The sequence below is a fragment of the Lates calcarifer genome, linkage group LG4, assembly GCF_001640805.2.
Source record: "Lates calcarifer isolate ASB-BC8 linkage group LG4, TLL_Latcal_v3, whole genome shotgun sequence".
Classification (NCBI taxonomy): domain Eukaryota; kingdom Metazoa; phylum Chordata; class Actinopteri; family Centropomidae; genus Lates; species Lates calcarifer.
The window spans coordinates 18,021,379-18,039,635 of NC_066836.1; the positions used below are offsets into that span (position 1 = coordinate 18,021,379).

At 39.3% G+C, this 18,257-nt stretch overlaps 2 protein-coding genes across 2 annotated transcripts; both read left to right on the forward strand.

Annotated features, from left to right (window-relative positions):
• Positions 1-124: 124 nt before the first annotated feature.
• On the forward strand, positions 125-2,966 carry czib (CXXC motif containing zinc binding protein). The gene is made up of 8 exons (XM_018677314.2): positions 125-286; positions 388-471; positions 969-1,025; positions 1,128-1,209; positions 1,307-1,338; positions 1,757-1,834; positions 2,359-2,424; positions 2,653-2,966. Exons 1-8 carry the CDS (start codon positions 281-283, stop codon positions 2,728-2,730), a joined length of 483 nt encoding a protein of 160 aa, XP_018532830.1. The 5' UTR covers positions 125-280; the 3' UTR covers positions 2,731-2,966.
• A 1,041-nt stretch (positions 2,967-4,007) lies between these two features.
• scp2a (sterol carrier protein 2a) lies at positions 4,008-17,588 on the forward strand. Its single transcript, XM_018677315.2, has 16 exons — positions 4,008-4,175; positions 5,416-5,473; positions 5,593-5,664; positions 5,906-6,037; positions 6,308-6,372; positions 6,908-7,034; positions 7,151-7,214; positions 7,313-7,399; positions 7,510-7,660; positions 7,877-8,024; positions 9,748-9,855; positions 11,636-11,789; positions 12,211-12,307; positions 13,800-13,929; positions 15,844-15,923; positions 17,039-17,588. Exons 1-16 carry the CDS (start codon positions 4,122-4,124, stop codon positions 17,132-17,134), a joined length of 1,623 nt encoding a protein of 540 aa, XP_018532831.1. The 5' UTR covers positions 4,008-4,121; the 3' UTR covers positions 17,135-17,588.
• The last annotated feature ends 669 nt before the right edge of the window (positions 17,589-18,257 follow it).

Consider the following 18,257-nt stretch of genomic DNA (forward strand, 5'->3'; position numbering starts at 1 on the left):
GCGCGGTCAGCCGCTGTATTTCTGCTCCCTTAAAATGCTGACGGATATGGGAGCATTTGGATGCATGGTCAACTTGAATACTAAAAGTGAGACTGCGTCGATTTTTATGGTGAAAATTTAAATTAAATAAAACGAAACAATAGGTTACTATTACACTGACTACTTTATTATGTCGCGAACGCTACCAAAAAAGCAAAACTATCCCTTTTGATGCCGAGGCCAGAATATACGAGGCGTACCTGAACGCAGCAGGAAAAGTTGTCAGTGGGAAGGCTTCAAGATGGTGGTATGTATCATTGTAGCTCCATGTTTCTGGTGTAAACTGTGAGCAGGTGTAGCTAATATTTGGGTGAATTCTAACCTCTCCCTTTTATATGTGCATGACAGAAATTTGGGCTTCAGTTTAAAGCCACTCTGGAGAACGTCACCAACGTGAGACCGTTGGGCGAGGACTTCCGCTGGTTCCTGAAGGTAGGATGGCTGTCAAGCTAGCATGCTAGTTCACTGCTTCATATAATAACGCATTCGCTTATTCACTCTCTGCTTAGTAAGGGTCATGATTTTATCATGTTCGTTGTTAGAGGAAACATACTGACACCGACCCCGTCTTTAACAGCTAAATAAGGAAAAACGTGCACACTGTGCTAATAGTCAATACTGTTGACTATTTATCACTGCACACTGTTCGATGCTCAGATTCCCACTATTGTCAGAACCAACCTCAACACTCTCCTGAAACATTACAGTAGCTTGGTACCAATTTCACTCCACTTTAACAACAGTTGTTGCAGTTGCGTGTGGGAATGTATCCCAGCCTCCACCCCTCCTTGTATCTTTAGTTCAGGTCCTTTCCAAATGAACTGCAACAGTGTAAGCTTTAATCTTGGCCAAATGTAACTTTGTATTTTTACTTTCCTGCCAAGGATGTGTGAACACCACAGTCTCTGTATTTTTTTCTCTTAATTTAGCTGAAGTGTGGGAACTGTGGTGAGATCCCAGATAAATGGCAGTATGTTACCCTGATGGTAAGAATGCAAATGCTCTTTGTACATTTTACCAGAATATCTAAAAATAACACACATGAAGCATCCAACCTTTGTTTTTTCTTTTTTTTTATGTTTCCATAGGAGAGTGTGCCACTAAAAGGAGGTAGAGGCAGTGCCAGCATGGTGCAAAAGTGTAAACTTTGTGCCAGAGAAAATTCAATCGGTATGAGCTGGCACACCATTTAACACAGTTTGGCTGCATTTTTGAGGCAAAAGCTCTGGTGGAAGAATAATACAGTGTGTCAACTTCTTCCTTTCAGATATCTTGGGAGACACAATCACGCCTTATAATGTAAATAAACATCCCATACTTCTACTCTTAAGCACACACACTACCAGCCTATTTTCATGCAGCCTGACACAGGACACACATTTATTTTATCCCCAGTGCAGCTGTATTGCAACCAGTTACTTCCAACATACTGCACATTGTATCTGCTAGTCGAAAGCACTTGATCTACCTTTTAGGCAAATGCTAATTATGTAAATACTTTAAGCAACATACAAATAATGTTAGTTAGATACTGATAGTTATAGGTTGTTTCAGTAATGAGAAACAATAGTAAAAACAATGCACCTTTTATATATTGTTTATATTTTTATTTCATATATAGTTAGTGGCTCTTAATATGCAAATGAAACAGCTCAGTTTTCAAGCCATTAACAGTGTGTGTCTCTGTTTTTAATGCTGTCTGTTTGCTGGGTTGAAGGGCGAGGACAGTGAAAGGTTCAAAACTATGGTGCAGTTTGAGTGTCGAGGTCTGGAGCCTGTTGACTTCCAACCACAAGTGAGAAGATTTGTTTCAACAAAAGTTTTACTGTGTGTGTGTGTGTGTGTGTGTGTGTGTGTGTGTGTGTGTGTGTAGTATTAAATGCACATTGTGTAAGTTTTTTAATCTGCCTTTTTCATAGTTGACATTTGAACACAGGTGGAATTAATGACATTATGTGTGCCTGTCCCTTTGTACTGCTAACATGCCTGTTCACTGGAATGTCTGTTGCTATCTGTTGCTCAAAAGTCAGGGAATATTTTACCAAAAAAAAAAAAAAAAAAAATCTGTGACTATTGTCCCATTGTCAGAGGTCTGGAGACAATCAGAATCCACATAACAAATGCCTCTGATGTGAAGTGAAATCAGTTGACCTGCTGAAACCATCACCTGTTTGTCCCACTCCAGAGGAAACATAGCAGACAGTTATCTCAGATTAAGGCTTTATATGTGTCATTCAAAACTATAAAGTATTCTTCTGCTTCCAAGTAACTTGGACAGTATGATAATGTCATGTGACACTCCCTACTTTCCTCCTCCAGGCTGGCTTTGCTGCAGAGGGAGCAGAGTCGGGGACACCGTTTCCTGAAATAAACCTACAAGAAAAAGTGAGTCCAGTGGGAACATTTTGTCTTGTAGAACATTCTCTGTTTAGTTTTGTTGTTTTGTTCAAGTGTTAACTTTTTAGGGAATGTTTGACTTGAAACAGAATTTCAACCTTTGATACTTGGTGATGAGTGAAGTGGATTTCAGTAGTTATTTTGTTAATTTTTTGGTCAGTGATTTCGCAGGTGATCTGAGCTCAATAACAAACCAATATGTTTTGAACACTTCAGGACTGGACAGACTATGATGAGAAAGTCAGCGAGTCAGTGGGAATATATGAGGTCACACACCAGTTCATCAAGTGCTGATGTCACCATGTGATGAGCCTCAGAGATGGGCGAATGAACACTACGGCCAAACATCTTCAGGCTTGTTTCATGGCAACAAGGATGCTTCAGATGCTGAGGTGGCTTGGTTCGGTTGATGGTGAACATTAAGAGGTGTGGATTAACAGCACAGGTTGTCCATAAACACGTCTTGGATTGATCAGCGTGCTCGACAGACTTTTTTTCACTGCCTCAATAAAATTGAAGGGTGAAAATTTTTCGTTGAAGTTTTTCTTTGCTTTCACTCCCTGCATACACTTATTCTGACAATGACACACTTGACTTGGTTCCTAGGTCAAGTGTGTCATCGTCATGGATGTTCCAGTTGTGTCAATGGAAAGTGTATTGATGGATGGATGAAAGATCAGATATCCCTTATTCATGTAAAATACAATGCACTTTGAATTTAAAAGATTTTTTTTTTTTTTTTTACATCATGTCGTATCCTAATTTATTGTGTATATATTGTACATTCTCAAACGTCAGTCGATGCATTCGAACATCACATCTTGCTATAAAATCTACAGTTTTATGTGGGGGGAAATCAAAAAGTAGAGAGTGCAGTTAACTACTGGAAAGTACAACAGTTATGCAACTTCAGGCAATATGAAACATTTTTGTAGCAAATCCAAGCAGCAAAGGAGTCCTGAGCTATCTGCTCAGTTGAGCGTCAAGAGGAAGTGCTGTTGTTTCTAAATGAAGTGGGATGAGCAAAGATTTCCAGTCTGGGAAATATTAAGTGATAAATACTAAATGAGGAGCAACAATTGCAACAGAAAGAATCATAGGTGACTGTTTGAGCAATAAAGAGTAAGAGGTCTCACTCTGTCCAGATTTTAAGGCACTGAATAAGCTGACGTGTATTAATAAAATACAGATGGTGGATGGTTTAATTTGATTTTTTTTTTTAATTTTATTTTATTAAGAACAGTGGACGTGAAAATATTTTGAATATTACATTTGTGTAAATTGCGCAATTGAGTAACTAAACTGCCACCACTGACATTTTCATCCCTAAAAAAGGAATTTAAGAAGATAGTTGTCATACAAAACACAAAGACAGTTAATGAAATTAAATTAAATAAAGATACTGTTCATAAACTAATTCAAGACAAAATTGAAAAGATTATCTGAACTTATTCAGATACACTTTTGAAGTGAAACATATCCTCACACACACACATATACGTGTATATATTGATCCACCGATTTTAAGGAGAACGTTGTGGTGTTGTTTTCCCCACCGAGTGACGCATTGTGTCAGACACAGACGATCTTTGCTGTGTAGTTCGTTAGCTGTGTCAGTGCTACTGCTGCTCACAGACCTGTTTGTCTCCGTCTGTGTTTGGACCAGCTGCTGAAGAGAAGCGACCATGGCACCTGGAAAGAGTAACAGGGTGTTTGTCATCGGTGTGGGCATGACGAAGGTAAATTTATTTTACCTTTTTTGTGTCAGTCCACAAGACGACATGAACGACCTTATGTAAGACTTTATGTTAGCCTGGTTTGCTAACTCCAGGCTGCAGTACACTGAACAAAACTTCAAGTTTTGCACTTTAACGTTGCAGTTACTTTACAGCCCGTTGTGTCTGGGACTGGTGCAGTTCATTCGTCGGACAGTAATTGTGTTTATATTGTTTGACAGCTCGACAGTGTCTGTCCCAGCTGGGAGTACACACTGTGAACAATAGCTAGCAAAATTAGCCCAAACAAAGTGACATTGTTGCAGTTTATGTTTGAGTCTTTTGTTTTAATTTGTCTGTTTTTGTAAGATAGGTAATTATAGGTGAAGGTTGAATGCTCTACACACTTGGCTCTGTATCTCATGCCCCCATGCCTACTTTGAGAGTCCATAGTTCATGGCCAAAAGAGTTACAAACTGTGCCAGGGGTCATCACTCCAGCAGGGTGCTAACGTTATTAACTGTAACTCCACAGCTTCAAGTCGAATCTCAAGTAAAGACGACAGTCTTTCAGCACCATTCCCATCACAATGACACAACACTTGTAGTGAATTTAAAAGTTTTCCCTTTGCACTTGTTTGCTGTTTTGTTTATAAACTGAGTTTCTGTTCAGTGCGACTGAGAGGTGATTCAAAAGAATGTGCTCACAATCCAAGTCCTTCAAGAGCAACAAACCTGTCATTTGTGTAAGCCTGATGCTCGTGTCAGACTGATCTGGAGACAGCATACAGAAGTGGTGGTATCACTTACAGTTCTACACATGTTGTCATCACTAGAAAAATACTCTGTTACACTGTTAATGCCTTTTCCATCTGTCTATTGTTGTTGATGTTTACTGTTGGTGTTGAACTCAAAATTTGTAGCAGATATACAACAAGAAAGCAACAAATGTTGGCTACTTATAATAAAAACGAAGAGCTGGATTTTCTGAAAAAAATATTTGAAATGTTTTCTGTGATCTTTATAAACATTGTTTATAGTTATTATGATAGAAAATCTGTTTAAAGTATGAAATTTGTTTTCCAACTACAAATACAAGCTACAGTGACCTGATCACTGTAGCTTCACCTTTAAGATGGTGAAGGTTGTAACCTTCACCATCTTAAAGGTGAAGCTCCCATCAACAGGGGGGCTCTGTCAATTAAGTACAAAACATTTTTAAATATAGTAACACAAATATGTCTGACTTTTTTATGTTGCTGCAGTTTGACAAGCCTGGAGCTGGAGACAACAGCGACTACCCTGATATGGCCAAGGAAGCAGGTTCTTATCTTTGCTGAATATGGACATTGTTCAGTCGTTCAAAAGATACCATATCTAAATATCTGTTCTATATTACGTACCACTGTGTTTTATAACTGTAAGTTTGCATCCTGCTTTAGGTCAAAAGGCCTTAGCAGATGCAGGAATCCCATATTCTGCTATTGAACAAGCCTGTGTAGGATACGTCTACGGTAAGGCCTTGTTGTTGAGTCTCCAATGAAGTGTGATTGTTTCATGTGTTATTTATGTTTTACATGTTCTTGACTAAGACCCTAAATACTTGACCCTACAACTTGATATTCCCATGTACTTACAGTGTCTACTGTCAGATCCCTCCTGTAACGTCCTATATCCCGCACACTATATTCTAAAAACAATACATTTTGGTATTGAAGGAAAAATTATGTGTGTCTCATATTATAATTACCTCAGGGGACTCCACATGTGGGCAGAGGGCCATTTATCATAGCCTGGGCATGACGGGGATCCCCATCATCAATGTCAACAACAACTGCTCCACAGGCTCCACTGCTCTCTTCATGGCACGGCAGCTGGTCCAGGGAGGTGAGTCAAGACCTTGAAAGTGATAAACCACCTAATATCTGTTTTTTTTTGTTTTTTTTTTTTTTTTAAAGGAGGCTGGAAAAGTTTGCTCTGTAACAGATATCAAAGGCTGTGGTCAGAATAGATTCGTGGTGGTTTCAGTAAATTCCAGTAATGTCAGCAGAAAAAAGTTTTGCAATGTCCATAGAGGCTGTTTGAATGAGTTCCACAGCATAATCTATTATCTGTTATGTAACAGAAACTGTAAAACTCTTTCATCTCCTTGTGCAGGTCTTGCTGACTGTGTGTTAGCCCTCGGCTTTGAGAAGATGGAGAGAGGCTCTTTGTCCTCAAAGGTATAAAACTGTATATTTTGTTGTACTGGATGTAGAGGAGGTAGACAAAATAACATGAACACTTCACATTATCTTGCAGTCTACCATACATGTGTTGTTACTGTGTCCACTGGCTGTAGTTTGTGCTAGTAGCATGGTTGTTCTGGCTGAAAAGGAAGAATATGACTCGGGGTCCACACTCGAGGGATACACCTCATTGATAAACATTTAAGAACAAATCACAGCAGACACAACTGATTAGTGTAGCTGCACCATAGAAATTAAGGAAAAGCGAACCTCTGCTGTCTCTTATTAGTTTTCATTAACTGCTTATTGCTGTTGAGGGAATTTCTGTTACAGAGGAGCAGAGGGAGCAGATTGTTGAGCAGAATAAAGATTTCTGGTTTTAAAAAGCCAACACAAACAGGCTGAGCAATTTTTCAAAATGAATTGCTCTCTCTAGTTTTCGCTTGTAGCTAAAACATAAAAATATAGAAATATATTATATAAGAATCTGTTCTCACCAAATTATTATCTAAAAACTACCTGTCTCTAGTTTATGGACAGGACCAATCCCATGGACAAGCACATGGAGGTAATGATCAACTGTTATGGGATGGTGGCAGCACCGGCAGCACCACAGATGTTTGGCAACGCTGGCAGAGAGCACATGGAGAAATATGGTACATGCTACATGTGTGTTAAATGGAGGAATAGCTTACATGAGCTAAAATATGAATGTTACGGTTGTATCTTGGATTGTGTTTCACAGTGTTTCACCATGTCCATTCTCTTCAAGGCACGAAACCGGAACACTTTGCTAAAATTGCCTGGAAAAACCACAAGCATTCGACCAACAACCCGTAAGACACTGCTCGTACCATTATAAAAACATATTATTGCTTCTAAATTTGAGCTTTTTCTCAAGTTTGTGTCAACATGTATGTGTGTGTTTATGCAGTTATTCCCAGTTCCAAGATGAGTACAGTTTGGAGCAGGTGATGAACTCCAGGAAGGTGTTTGACTTCCTTACTCTACTTCAGTGTTGGTGAGAGCCTCACAGATTTAAAGTTAAATAAGGAAAATCTTTAAAGTGGCCATCAGGTACATGTATCGATGCCAGGATCCATTTGACTGAAGTTCTGCTTCTCTCATCAGCCCTACATCAGATGGTGCTGGAGCAGCCGTTTTAGCCAGCGAAGCCTTCGTCAGGAATCATCATCTGGAGAACCAGGCGGTGGAGATTCTCGCCCAAGAGATGGTGACTGACCTCACCTCCACGTTTGAAGAAAATAGCTGCATTAAGATGGTAAGAAATGTAGGATGCTTTTACAGCACTCATACCTTTTTTTGTGAGTGACATGGTTCCTCCCAGTGAAAGTAAAGCTCTGTACCGTTTTAAAATCCTATACAACTATATACAGAAATAAGGTAATATCCTGCATGTTCATCATGTAATTATGATAAACGTATTTCCTTAAAGGAGGTCCTAAACATGCTGATACTTTTTGGTTTTTCTGCTCAGGTGGGATATGACATGTCTCGGTTGGCGGCTAAAAAGTGTTTCGAGGCCACAGGTCTGAAGCCCAGTGACGTTGACGTGGTGGAGCTGCACGACTGCTTCTCAGCCAATGAGCTAATCACATATGAGGCCCTGGGGCTGTGTCCAGAAGGTAAGACTGCAGCTTTTAAAATCCTTCTCATCCTCTAGCGGTTATCCTCCAAAATTTGGCTGTTGGAGAATCAGAGGGGGAATGGATATGTGTCGCATCATCCCTCTTCCACCTTTATTTAACTTTCTAAGGTTGACTTATATCAGTACACTGATAAAGATCCGTCGTTGTCAGTCATTGCCAGGACAGTTGTACACGAGGGATTCAGAGCTGCTTTTCAGAATGACATGTTCTGAAAAGTTGTGATGGAGTCCCAACACAAGTATCTGTATCAAGCCTGATTTCTGCAACAGGCAGTGGAGAGTTAAAGCTCTCATCCCCACCACTTCTGCTGTTTGATCAGCTTTATTGACACAAAAAATTAGTAACTGCAGAGAGAGCTGGAGGCAACAGAAAGTTGGCTTTCAAATGTTGATGACACACAGAGGTACCCAACCATATCTTGGAGGACTTACAGCTTCATCTGTTGTTGAACAGCTCAGTTAGCTCCATCGTAATGTTAAATTAGTTTAATCTGTCGACCTGTTTCACTGGTGAACATCCACTAGTTGATATCAGTATAATTTGTGGATTAGCGCTCCAAGGCTTTCTCCTGAATCCTGGACCTTGTTTTCAGTGCAGCATTTACACAAGCCAATTGTGTTTGTCCTTATTTACTAAAGGACTGCACCAGATTCATCACCGCACAATGACCACTGTGGCAGAGGTAATTTAACATCAAGATGAAGCAGGTGTAAAATCTGTGGTACTGTTTTAATGGTCCACACGCAAAGAAAAACTGGGTCGAAAGTGTGTGTGAGAGAGAAACAGAGATGTGTTGATAGTACAGAGATTAAAAACACCTTTATTTTCAAAAGGGGTTTTACCAGATTTTATCATGCTTTAAAACTAAAGCAGCAGAAAAGAAAGTCTTTTGCTTTCATTGTTTTCCAGACGTGCATCACATTCCTTAAGCAGCTCAGTATCAGTTCCTATGTAGAGACTTAGACTTAGACGGACTTTATTGATCTCTTTGGGATGACTCCCTCGGGGAAATTACGTTTCCAGCAGCAAATACAGACAGAACACATCACACAGGGCAGTACAACAACAGTTTGCGAACGAAAGACAGGGCAGCATGCAAGACAGTTAGCAAACGACACAGAATATAAATAGAATAGCAAAAGAATATAAATAGAATAGCAAAAGAATATAAATAGAATAGAATTAAGGGTGATTTAAGATAAAAATGCTGAGTATACTGGACTCTGTATGGCATTGACATAAATAAATATAAATATGCTGAACTGTATATTACTTGAGTGTCCAGGTGGGTTATTGCACTTTAAGGGGGGCTACCACTCCCTTCTGTCCTCCATACCCTACCCTATCTCCTCCTCCCCCCAAGTGAGGAGTTGTAGAGCGTGATGGCATGGTGGACAAAGGAGTTCTTCAGTCTGTTGGCAGGAGCAGACTCTCGCTGAACAGGCTCCTCTGGTTGCTGATGACGGTGTGCAGAGGGTGGCTGGCATTGTAGTTGCACTCAGTCCAAATGAGAAGAAATGCACCTGGGCTCAATTTTCGTCTGAAGTGTTGCTAAATTGCAATGATTCAAATTTCTGTGCCCCTTACAGTGACAGATAACAGGCTTGATAAATATGTTGTAATGATATAGCATTATTTTAGTACAGCTACCAATCTGTACTGCTTTGTCATCTTCTTGTGTGTTTAAAATTCTCTGCAGGTAAAGCTGGAGAGCTGATCGACAGAGGGGACAACACCTACGGGGGCAAGTTTGTGGTCAACCCCAGTGGTGGTCTCATCTCTAAAGGACATCCTCTGGGCGCCACAGGTATGTCGAGTCCCTGATTTTCTGACTCTTAATGAGAACAGTTTTTTTCCCCACACTGACCAGCAGGTGGCATGTGTCTCATATTGATGGCCAGCTGGTTTGTAACTGGGTAAAAGTGATCCTAAGCCTGCATGTGAGAGGGCAACAGGCTGTGGCTTTGGAAAGCCTCCCCTCTAATCTCTCCACATATTAAACCATTGCGGGGTGAGACTGAGCAAACAGTGCAGCTGGCTCACCCAGCCTCTGCAAAAGCGGGCATCATCTTCTTCCTCTATTCTTCCAGATAACAAGGTGAATCAGTGTCATATACTCCGTTATGATACTGACATGTCACTTTCTCATTCTTCTTTTCCTTTTGTTTATCATCTTAATTGCAGTTTTTTCTGAATAATCAATCCCTCTTCCTCATTATTTGTACCAGGGCTTTCCCCATCCATGTCATCCATACTCCCTCTGTCTCCAGGGTCACTCTCCCAGTGTTCGAGTGCCCCAGTCAGATAAGCTCTGGCTGATCCGTGGTGTTGCTCCTAATCTTGCCTGTAAAGGGCCTGACCTTCGGGAGCACAGAGAGCAGATATATCGACAGCTAATCGACTGACTCGAGCAGGGACCACCTCACAGGAGTGTGTGATTGTTATGTGTTGACATGATATCCAGCAACCTTGAGGGGTCACCAATGTGCAGCTTGACCTGTGCAGTGAATTACAACATTCCTTTACAATTGTGATCATCCTTTGTCACCCTGAAAGATCATTTGTAATATGCTCTCTGTAGAAGAATTTACTATATTACTATTGCTATTGCTCTCAACCTCCCTTTTCTTTATGTTTAAATTCTATTTCTGATGTGATTTCCAGAGTCTCTTTATTTAGATAAATTGCCTGGTGAACTCCACAGTAAATGGCATATAGACAAAATTGCTCTCACAAACAAGTCTCTGTGGAGAAGATTAGGAGAGCGCTACAGAATGTGAAAGACGCACTACGAAGAGGTCTTTACTGCTAAGTCCCTTAGCTTATTGGGATAATGGAGACATGCAAAAGCTCATTAAGCAGACGGGATGAAATGCTTAGCTATAACGCTAACGCAGTAGCTGACCCTGGCGAGATTAGGGAGTGAGTTGTCAGATTAGGAGACAACGTGTCACCCTTGTCAGTGAGGATGTTGTGTTTTACACTTACTGTCTTCACCTGGTGAGTCAGACATATCAAGGGACTGAATCCTGACACAGCAGTGGTATTTTAGTTGACGATCATTCTAATTAAGAAGAAGAGCAACATGTATTGACCACACTCCACACAAATTGCGTCCGTATCTGGTGGATGTGCAAATAAACTGTCAAGTTCACCGTGTCAGCTTAACAAGTGATAAAATGTCTGTGCCGTCTTTACAGGTTAATGTTGATGTAACTACTAGTAAAAGAACTGTGTGTTTTATGAAATGGGAAAACTGAGAAGTTTGTTGTTCTGTGCAACAGTGCACCTGTTCAAAAACACCCACTAATGTATCCTACCTGCATTTTGTAGCAGTACTTTCCAGGGCTGTTTGTCCTGTAAAATGCAGATTTCATCCTTGAACTGCATTTCAAATCTGAATCAGTCCACATAATAAACATGGGACCTAAAAACCTTTTATACATCAGTGAATACTGTTTGTGTGATGCTAATGCTTTTTGCAGCTTCATCAGCACTAATTTATATGGGGCAGCTCCTAACACCACATCCCCCACAATGACTCATGTCACTCTCACCCCCTGTCTCCTTCTCTTGTGCTCCCGCAGGTCTGGCCCAGTGCGCAGAGCTGTGCTGGCAGCTCCGAGGCCAGGCTGGCAGGAGGCAGGTCCCAGGGGCAAAAGTGGCCTTGCAACACAACATTGGCTTAGGAGGAGCTGTGGTCGTTGGTCTCTACAGGATGGGATTCCCACAGGAGACCAGGTGAGCAGGTCGTTAGCCACAGTCTGTTATTAATTCAGTTAGATACTTATTTTAGCACAGGAGAGATCTGTTATAGGTGTATTTTTTATGGCGTCAGTCTGTCAGTATGTCCTCCCTGCTGAAGAAGAAAATGTTTTCCAGCCATTTAAAAAAGAGGTAAAAGAAGGTTTCTGATAATGATGTCCATACTTTGTGTCCTCTTTTGTACTGTTAAGTATTTTTTGTGTGTTCTTCTCTTCCTTATTTGGCTTTGTGCAGTAAACACAGTACATTGCATTATCCTCTCTTTCTATTCCTGCAACAAAATATCTAGACTGAAATTCTTCAGAACCTTAGGTGTAACTGAATCACAATGAAACCTCAGCTAGCTTAAAGTCCTTTTTTCACACTGTGTTGTACGTCATATGTTTTGTCCCCACAGGTTGCACATAGGTGCAGTTCACACGAGCTCGGGCAGCAGTCTGGAGGGCTTTAAAGCTTACCCTGTCTTCAAAGAGATTGAAAAACATTTACAGGAGGTACAACAGCATGTTGTCACTAACCGATGTCTCCCTCACACTTGAACCTGTTTGATCTTATGGAATGTTTGCAACTAATGAAATGCCTCTGTATGTTGGATTTTCTTTAGTCGCTTTTCTTCCTTTCTTGTCTGCAAATGTGGCAAATGTAACCACGTATCCATTATTGTTTCATAAAAGGGTCCATCCAAGGAAATTACATTTCTCTCTTTTTCAAGGCAGTAGGCAATCTATGGCCTTTACTTGCTTTTATTCACTAAAGCACCATAGAGTATTGTACCAACTAAACTGTACATGAGTTGGACCATAATAGCAGACATTATTTGTACAGCACTTTTCAACAAATAAATATAATAATAATACATAATTCTTTGGTGCTGCAAAAATGAATGACAGGTCTAAATCTGGAACATGACCTCTGTTGTAATGTTACCATAAAACAGGGTGGTCATACCCTGTGTTCAAGGCTAACTGTGCTTTGACATATATGAAAAGATTACAGGGACCAGTAATTTATGTGCATTAGTGAAGCTGCGTCCTGAAGCCTCCTTTTTAAATGTGCAAAATGGTGTCTCAAAGAACCTCACAGTCCACCCTGCTGTGTTAAAACATATTAATTTATGTTTGAATGGCTTTAGTTTAAGACTCTGTTGAATCCCAAAGCACATATTTATTTTTGACATTGACTACATGAAGACTTTTGAGCCTTTGATTTGTCACAGATCTATCAGTTTTAACATGCATGTGACAGTGGCTGACGCCTCTGGTGTTGGTTCCTCGTCTCATTCCTAAACCGTCAAAGTGCACAAGAGAGCTGCTTTATAGCAATGATGTGGCATCAGTGGTCGGCTGTAAAGTGTGCCGTGGGTGGCAGGATTATACATTTGGAGCATGTATTCATGTTGATTTAGATTCTGCTCACTCCTGCATTTGAGCTTCCCTTCTCCCTGCGCTTGCCAACTCAATGTCAAACAATATCTGTGGTACTCGCTGATGGATTGTTACAATCTCTGAGAAGCTGCAGGAAACTTCAGTTTGATTGGTGACTCCAGTTGTTGGTCACATTTCTTAAGAGCAGACATGATGGTGCACCTCTCCACTACTTCTTGTCCAGAATGGTTTGAGTTGTTTGTTGTAGCACTGAGGAGCCACACGAGGTTTTTGTGGTTAGGGTGAGATGATGTGTTCACGTGTACAGGAATGCAGCAGTGTTACAGAGTGCTGAGATGCCAGAGGCTAAATTCATTTGCACACATTGGTGAAATGTGGGCAATACAAAAATAATAATAATAATAACAATAATAACATAAACAGGATTGTAACCATAAGCTGCATGGCTATTATAAAGACAAATACACAATGTACAGTCAATATTTCCTTAAATAAAAAGTCAGTCTTTGTTATTGATTTTGAAATGTGGGGGAGAATTACTACCTGTCTATGGCCAAATTTTTATAAGGACTATCTCATGAGCCTTTTCCACTCCCTGCAGGAGGGAGAACAGCTTGTCAAGAAGATTGGTGGAGTGTTTGCATTTAAAGTGAGGGATGGACCAGGAGGGAAAGAGGCAACTTGGATCGTGGATGTGAAAAGTGGCAAAGGTTCTGTCTCTAATGACCCAGGTATGTATCTAAATGAAGGTGTTTAACTCTGCTTCTAGGGCCAGATAATATGTATTTGTCACAGCATTGGGATTTGAAACTACTTCTGTCAGTGAGACTAAAAAATCCATTAAAACAGCAATTTCATACAAGAGGACCTCTCAGCCTTTTTCTATACACTGACCTCTCAGCAGCACTGTGTGCTTGCACCTACATGTGCCCTTTATGTCTGCTTTATTATGGCAAATATTTCAAGTGGGTTTCTTTCTAGAGAGAACACGCACATATTTGTCATATCTGAACTTTTTTTGATTTGTCCTTTTTTATTGAAGCTCAAAAGAAAAAATAGGTTCAATCCCTTCAGATAAATAAGACTGAGAACTGAAGTACCTGAGTAATGAAGTAGCTGAAATTTTGAACCCACAATAGCTCACAATAGTTTTTAAATGGCTTCTTTGTTGGATTTAAAGACTGATAAAACATGAAACTAATTTAAAACTCACAATTAAAGAGCAAAAAGAGCAGCATGCAGTCTCTAAAAGCACAGTCTGTTTCAACTGCTCTTTGCCTGAAAGTCTGCCTCCACTCAAAAATATGCTTATTGTTATTTCAGTTGGATGATTGACCTTCACTGTGCAGAATGATGTATGTATGCAGAGTTTTGACAGTGGGAGGGTGTTTTGATATTCATCTGCTAAAAGGGGGAAAGTTTCTCTGTGCTTACCCTAAATACCTTTATATGTGAGTTCAGGACATTTAATTGTAGGTGAGTCAGTTTATTATGTAACTCCTCTCTATTTGTGATAATGTTATGCTTCATTTTAGCCACAGCATAAATGTTACAGTAATTTTATCACAAAAGTAAAACAGGAAGTAAACATAGGAAACCTCGCTTAGAGACATGTATGTTATTTCACACTCACTCTCAGTCGTGTCTAATGATCACGTCTTTAAAGAAACAGACTCAGGAGACTCTGGAAAATGAAGGGAAATGTAGCATCAATCTGTGACTGCCACCTGTCACCAGCTTTAAAGGTGCAGTCACTTGTTTAGGGTTTATTTGGATCATCGTCATCATTGGGGTAAATTACTGTATTTCATTGCTTTTATTTGTTGTTATCTTCATTTCTTGTCTTTTTAATTGTTTTTTATTTCATTGAAATAATGAAAAAAAATTATTGTCTAATGTGAGCAGAACATCTCTTTCACAGCTTATGTGCAGCTCTTTTCTTCACTCTGCTACCTTTACATGCTGGGTCTTTTTGCCAGAACAGCTTGCATCTCTGAAGTTTGAAATTCTCATGTGAATGCATTGAAATACTTATTATTTATCAGTTGACTTGAAATAATGTCTTATGATGTGTTTTTCACATGTTTTGTTCTGTTCTTATTTGACATATAAAGACAAATATGTGCATCTCACATACGTATACTGTACAGTTTAAGTCTGTAACTGTAGGGTTGCGAAGATTCCTCTTCACAATTTCCCTATTTGATGCCTCAAGCATATTGAAAAAATGTCATCATTTTACCTGAGGCAGACATCATGCCTCTTTCTGTGAAGCGGTAAAAACTTGTACTCTGCTTTAACAGGCTGATGGTGGTTGCTCGACATTTTGCAATTTTGAAGCATTAGTCATAAAGGTCTCGGAATTGTTTGCACTGGACTTCTGTGCCGTATACAACATATTTTTACACTAATGGAAGGTTTCATCAGGTTGCCAATATACTGCAAAGTGCTTTCTATCTTTAGCATTGTAATAATGGTTCCTAAAATTTGCCCCATGTAAGATTTGTTTCCCTTTTGAGCAAGTGGAAGATGTTTTTCCTTAATGTGTGCACAACCATGGATGGATTTTTTTGTTCTGATGCATTTGATATATTGTGGTGGTTAGCTATAATAAATAAATTCTTGCCTCTTTATTTTTCTTTTAGATAAAAAGGCAGACTGCACCTTGTCCATGTGCGACGAGGATCTTCTGGATTTGATGACAGGAAAGTTGAACCCACAAACGGTATGTGTAATTATATATTAACTATACCTTTGTTTTTCTGTTTTACACGTGAACAAAGCATTACAGTCAAATGTAAGAAAGTTTTTTTCTTATTTTACATTTACTGTGTAAAAAAAAATCCTGTGACATTAGGCTTTCACCGCTATAGTTTTGTTAATTTTGTCAGAACCATGGAAAAAAAACATGTATTAGATTAAGATTTATGCACAGACAGGTCATTTACTGGACAATTTTTGCAAATGTCATAATGTGACATCAGAGTTACATGGACCCACACAATTAAATTCTAGTAACTGACTGCTAATCATTGTAGGACTTTACTGTGCCTCGTGTCTTTATTTATCTCCACTGGTTTTCACAAGTGTGAAGAAATTTTCCCCTCATTAGGTTTTAGGTTGTATTAGACAGTGTCTCATCAGGTTGATTCCACTTAAGCCCAGAAACCAACAGTTCATTATTTGACTCTAGCTTAGCTGAAGAAAACAAATGGCAATCGGCTGGCCATTCCTCAACAGCGGTTGTTATAGCAACTAATGCTATAGCAGAGACCCTCAGAGACAGGACAAGACAGAGCCTCCAGTAAATAGCTGTAACACCCCATAACTAAAAAACCCCTCTCGGTCAGTTATTTCCACAAGGCCTCACTAAGTAGGACAGAGTTATTGATGCTATATAACATGATTTTAATAAAATGTTGTTTAATGTTTAGGAGTAGGTATTTAATACAATCTTCAGGCATGCGTGGATGTATCGTGGTTCCTTGAAGAATAACCATGTTTACACATGTAGAAAGTATGACAAGGTGTGGGATTGAATATGATCAATGTAGGAAGGCTTAAGTGACCAATAGTGACCAACAGACAGAAAACATGAAAAAAACAGGCCATTTTCCATAATATTACAAAGATTACAAAGATTTTGAGTTGTAATAATATATTCCACCAATTGAAAGTCTAAGGTTTGAAGTGAATCTGTTTTCCTGCCAAATGTAAGTTTTCAATAGTTTTCAGTGTATCAGAGGTACATCTTTCATTGACAAACAAATTATTAAGTGTAGTTAGATGAAGTCAAAAGTGGACTGTTTATCTTTTTCCTCTCACCTACTGTCTCCTCAGGCATTCTTCAAAGGCAAGCTGAAGATCACTGGGAACATGGGCATGGCCATGAAGCTGCAGAACCTCCAGGTTACACCAGGCAAGGCCAAGCTGTGAGACACTGAGTTTCGTCCTATGAGCAGCAGTTCAAGAGCAATGGAAAACTTGATTTCTCCTATTGAAACTGCAATTGTGCTAATCAATGAACTGACATAATACATTCATAATGTGTTCAATTTTGAAAGACGTTCAACCTTCAGTTCCAGCTGCTGCTTTGATATCCGAGCACACTGAGTAGTGTGCACAGAATTGCTAATATAGATCTAGATCCATCATGTTAAAGTCTGATATGAATTCTGAGTGTATAGGAGCGGCTTTCTAATATGCAACATCAGTGAAAATAGTAAGAAATGTGAATAGCTTCACTGATCATCAAGATGTGCCTCTGACCTCTGTCTTTAAAATGAAACTTGTGGTTTAAAATTTTGATAGATAATTATGTATAAAATATACATCTGTAAATGAGTGAATTTATCATTTTTTGTAATAAATCCCTTACTGACAATAACAACTTCTGGAGTGTTTTTTCCCTTAATGTGGGCCTGGTCAATGATCTAAATAATTACATTAATATTTACCATCTCTGTTTGTCATCATATTGTGAAATAAATAAAATAATAATTTTACTCATTACTATGTCACATATTTTCATAAATATATTAAATCTATATAGGAAGGAGCCTCAGAAAAATCAGAATTTCTATGTGAATGCACTTGTGTTGGGGGCAGTTCTTCATTTCGGCCATTAATACAGTCACATGAATTGACCAGGTTTAGCTCCCTTATGTAACAATGCACCACTAACATTTTACAGCTTGTTGAACCAGTGAGCCTGAGCGAAGAACAGCGCTCAGTACATTAATTTAACTGTCAGTACAAGACTGTACATATTCTCACAATAATCCATTCCACGTGAGTGAGGGTGAGGGATGTCTCAAGGTTATTTAAAGAAACCTTAAAGAACAAAAATAATTGTTGGCGTATTCTGATTTAAAGCCTTAGAAATTCCATCAGATTAAGTTTGTTTGGAATAAAGCCATCATACTTTTGATTGGATTAATCCTATCCAAAAATCAGATTAAAAAAGATACTGCACACAACAGCATCATTGCAGTTTAAAAATGGTACTGCATTACTCGCCCATCCACTACAGCCTCAGGCTTGTAACTGCAGCACAGTT

Coding starts and splice junctions, on each gene's coding strand:
- czib (XM_018677314.2), top strand. Junction 1,210..1,306: donor TGCCAGAGAAAATTCAATCG/GTATGAGCTGGC, acceptor TCTTCCTTTCAG/ATATCTTGGGAGACACAATC. Junction 2,425..2,652: donor AAATAAACCTACAAGAAAAA/GTGAGTCCAGTG, acceptor TGAACACTTCAG/GACTGGACAGACTATGATGA.
- scp2a (XM_018677315.2), top strand. CDS start 4,122: ATGGCACCTGGAAAGAGTAACAGGGTGTTTGTCATCGGTGTGGGCATG. Junction 6,373..6,907: donor GAGGCTCTTTGTCCTCAAAG/GTATAAAACTGT, acceptor ACCTGTCTCTAG/TTTATGGACAGGACCAATCC. Junction 7,215..7,312: donor AAGCATTCGACCAACAACCC/GTAAGACACTGC, acceptor GTGTTTATGCAG/TTATTCCCAGTTCCAAGATG.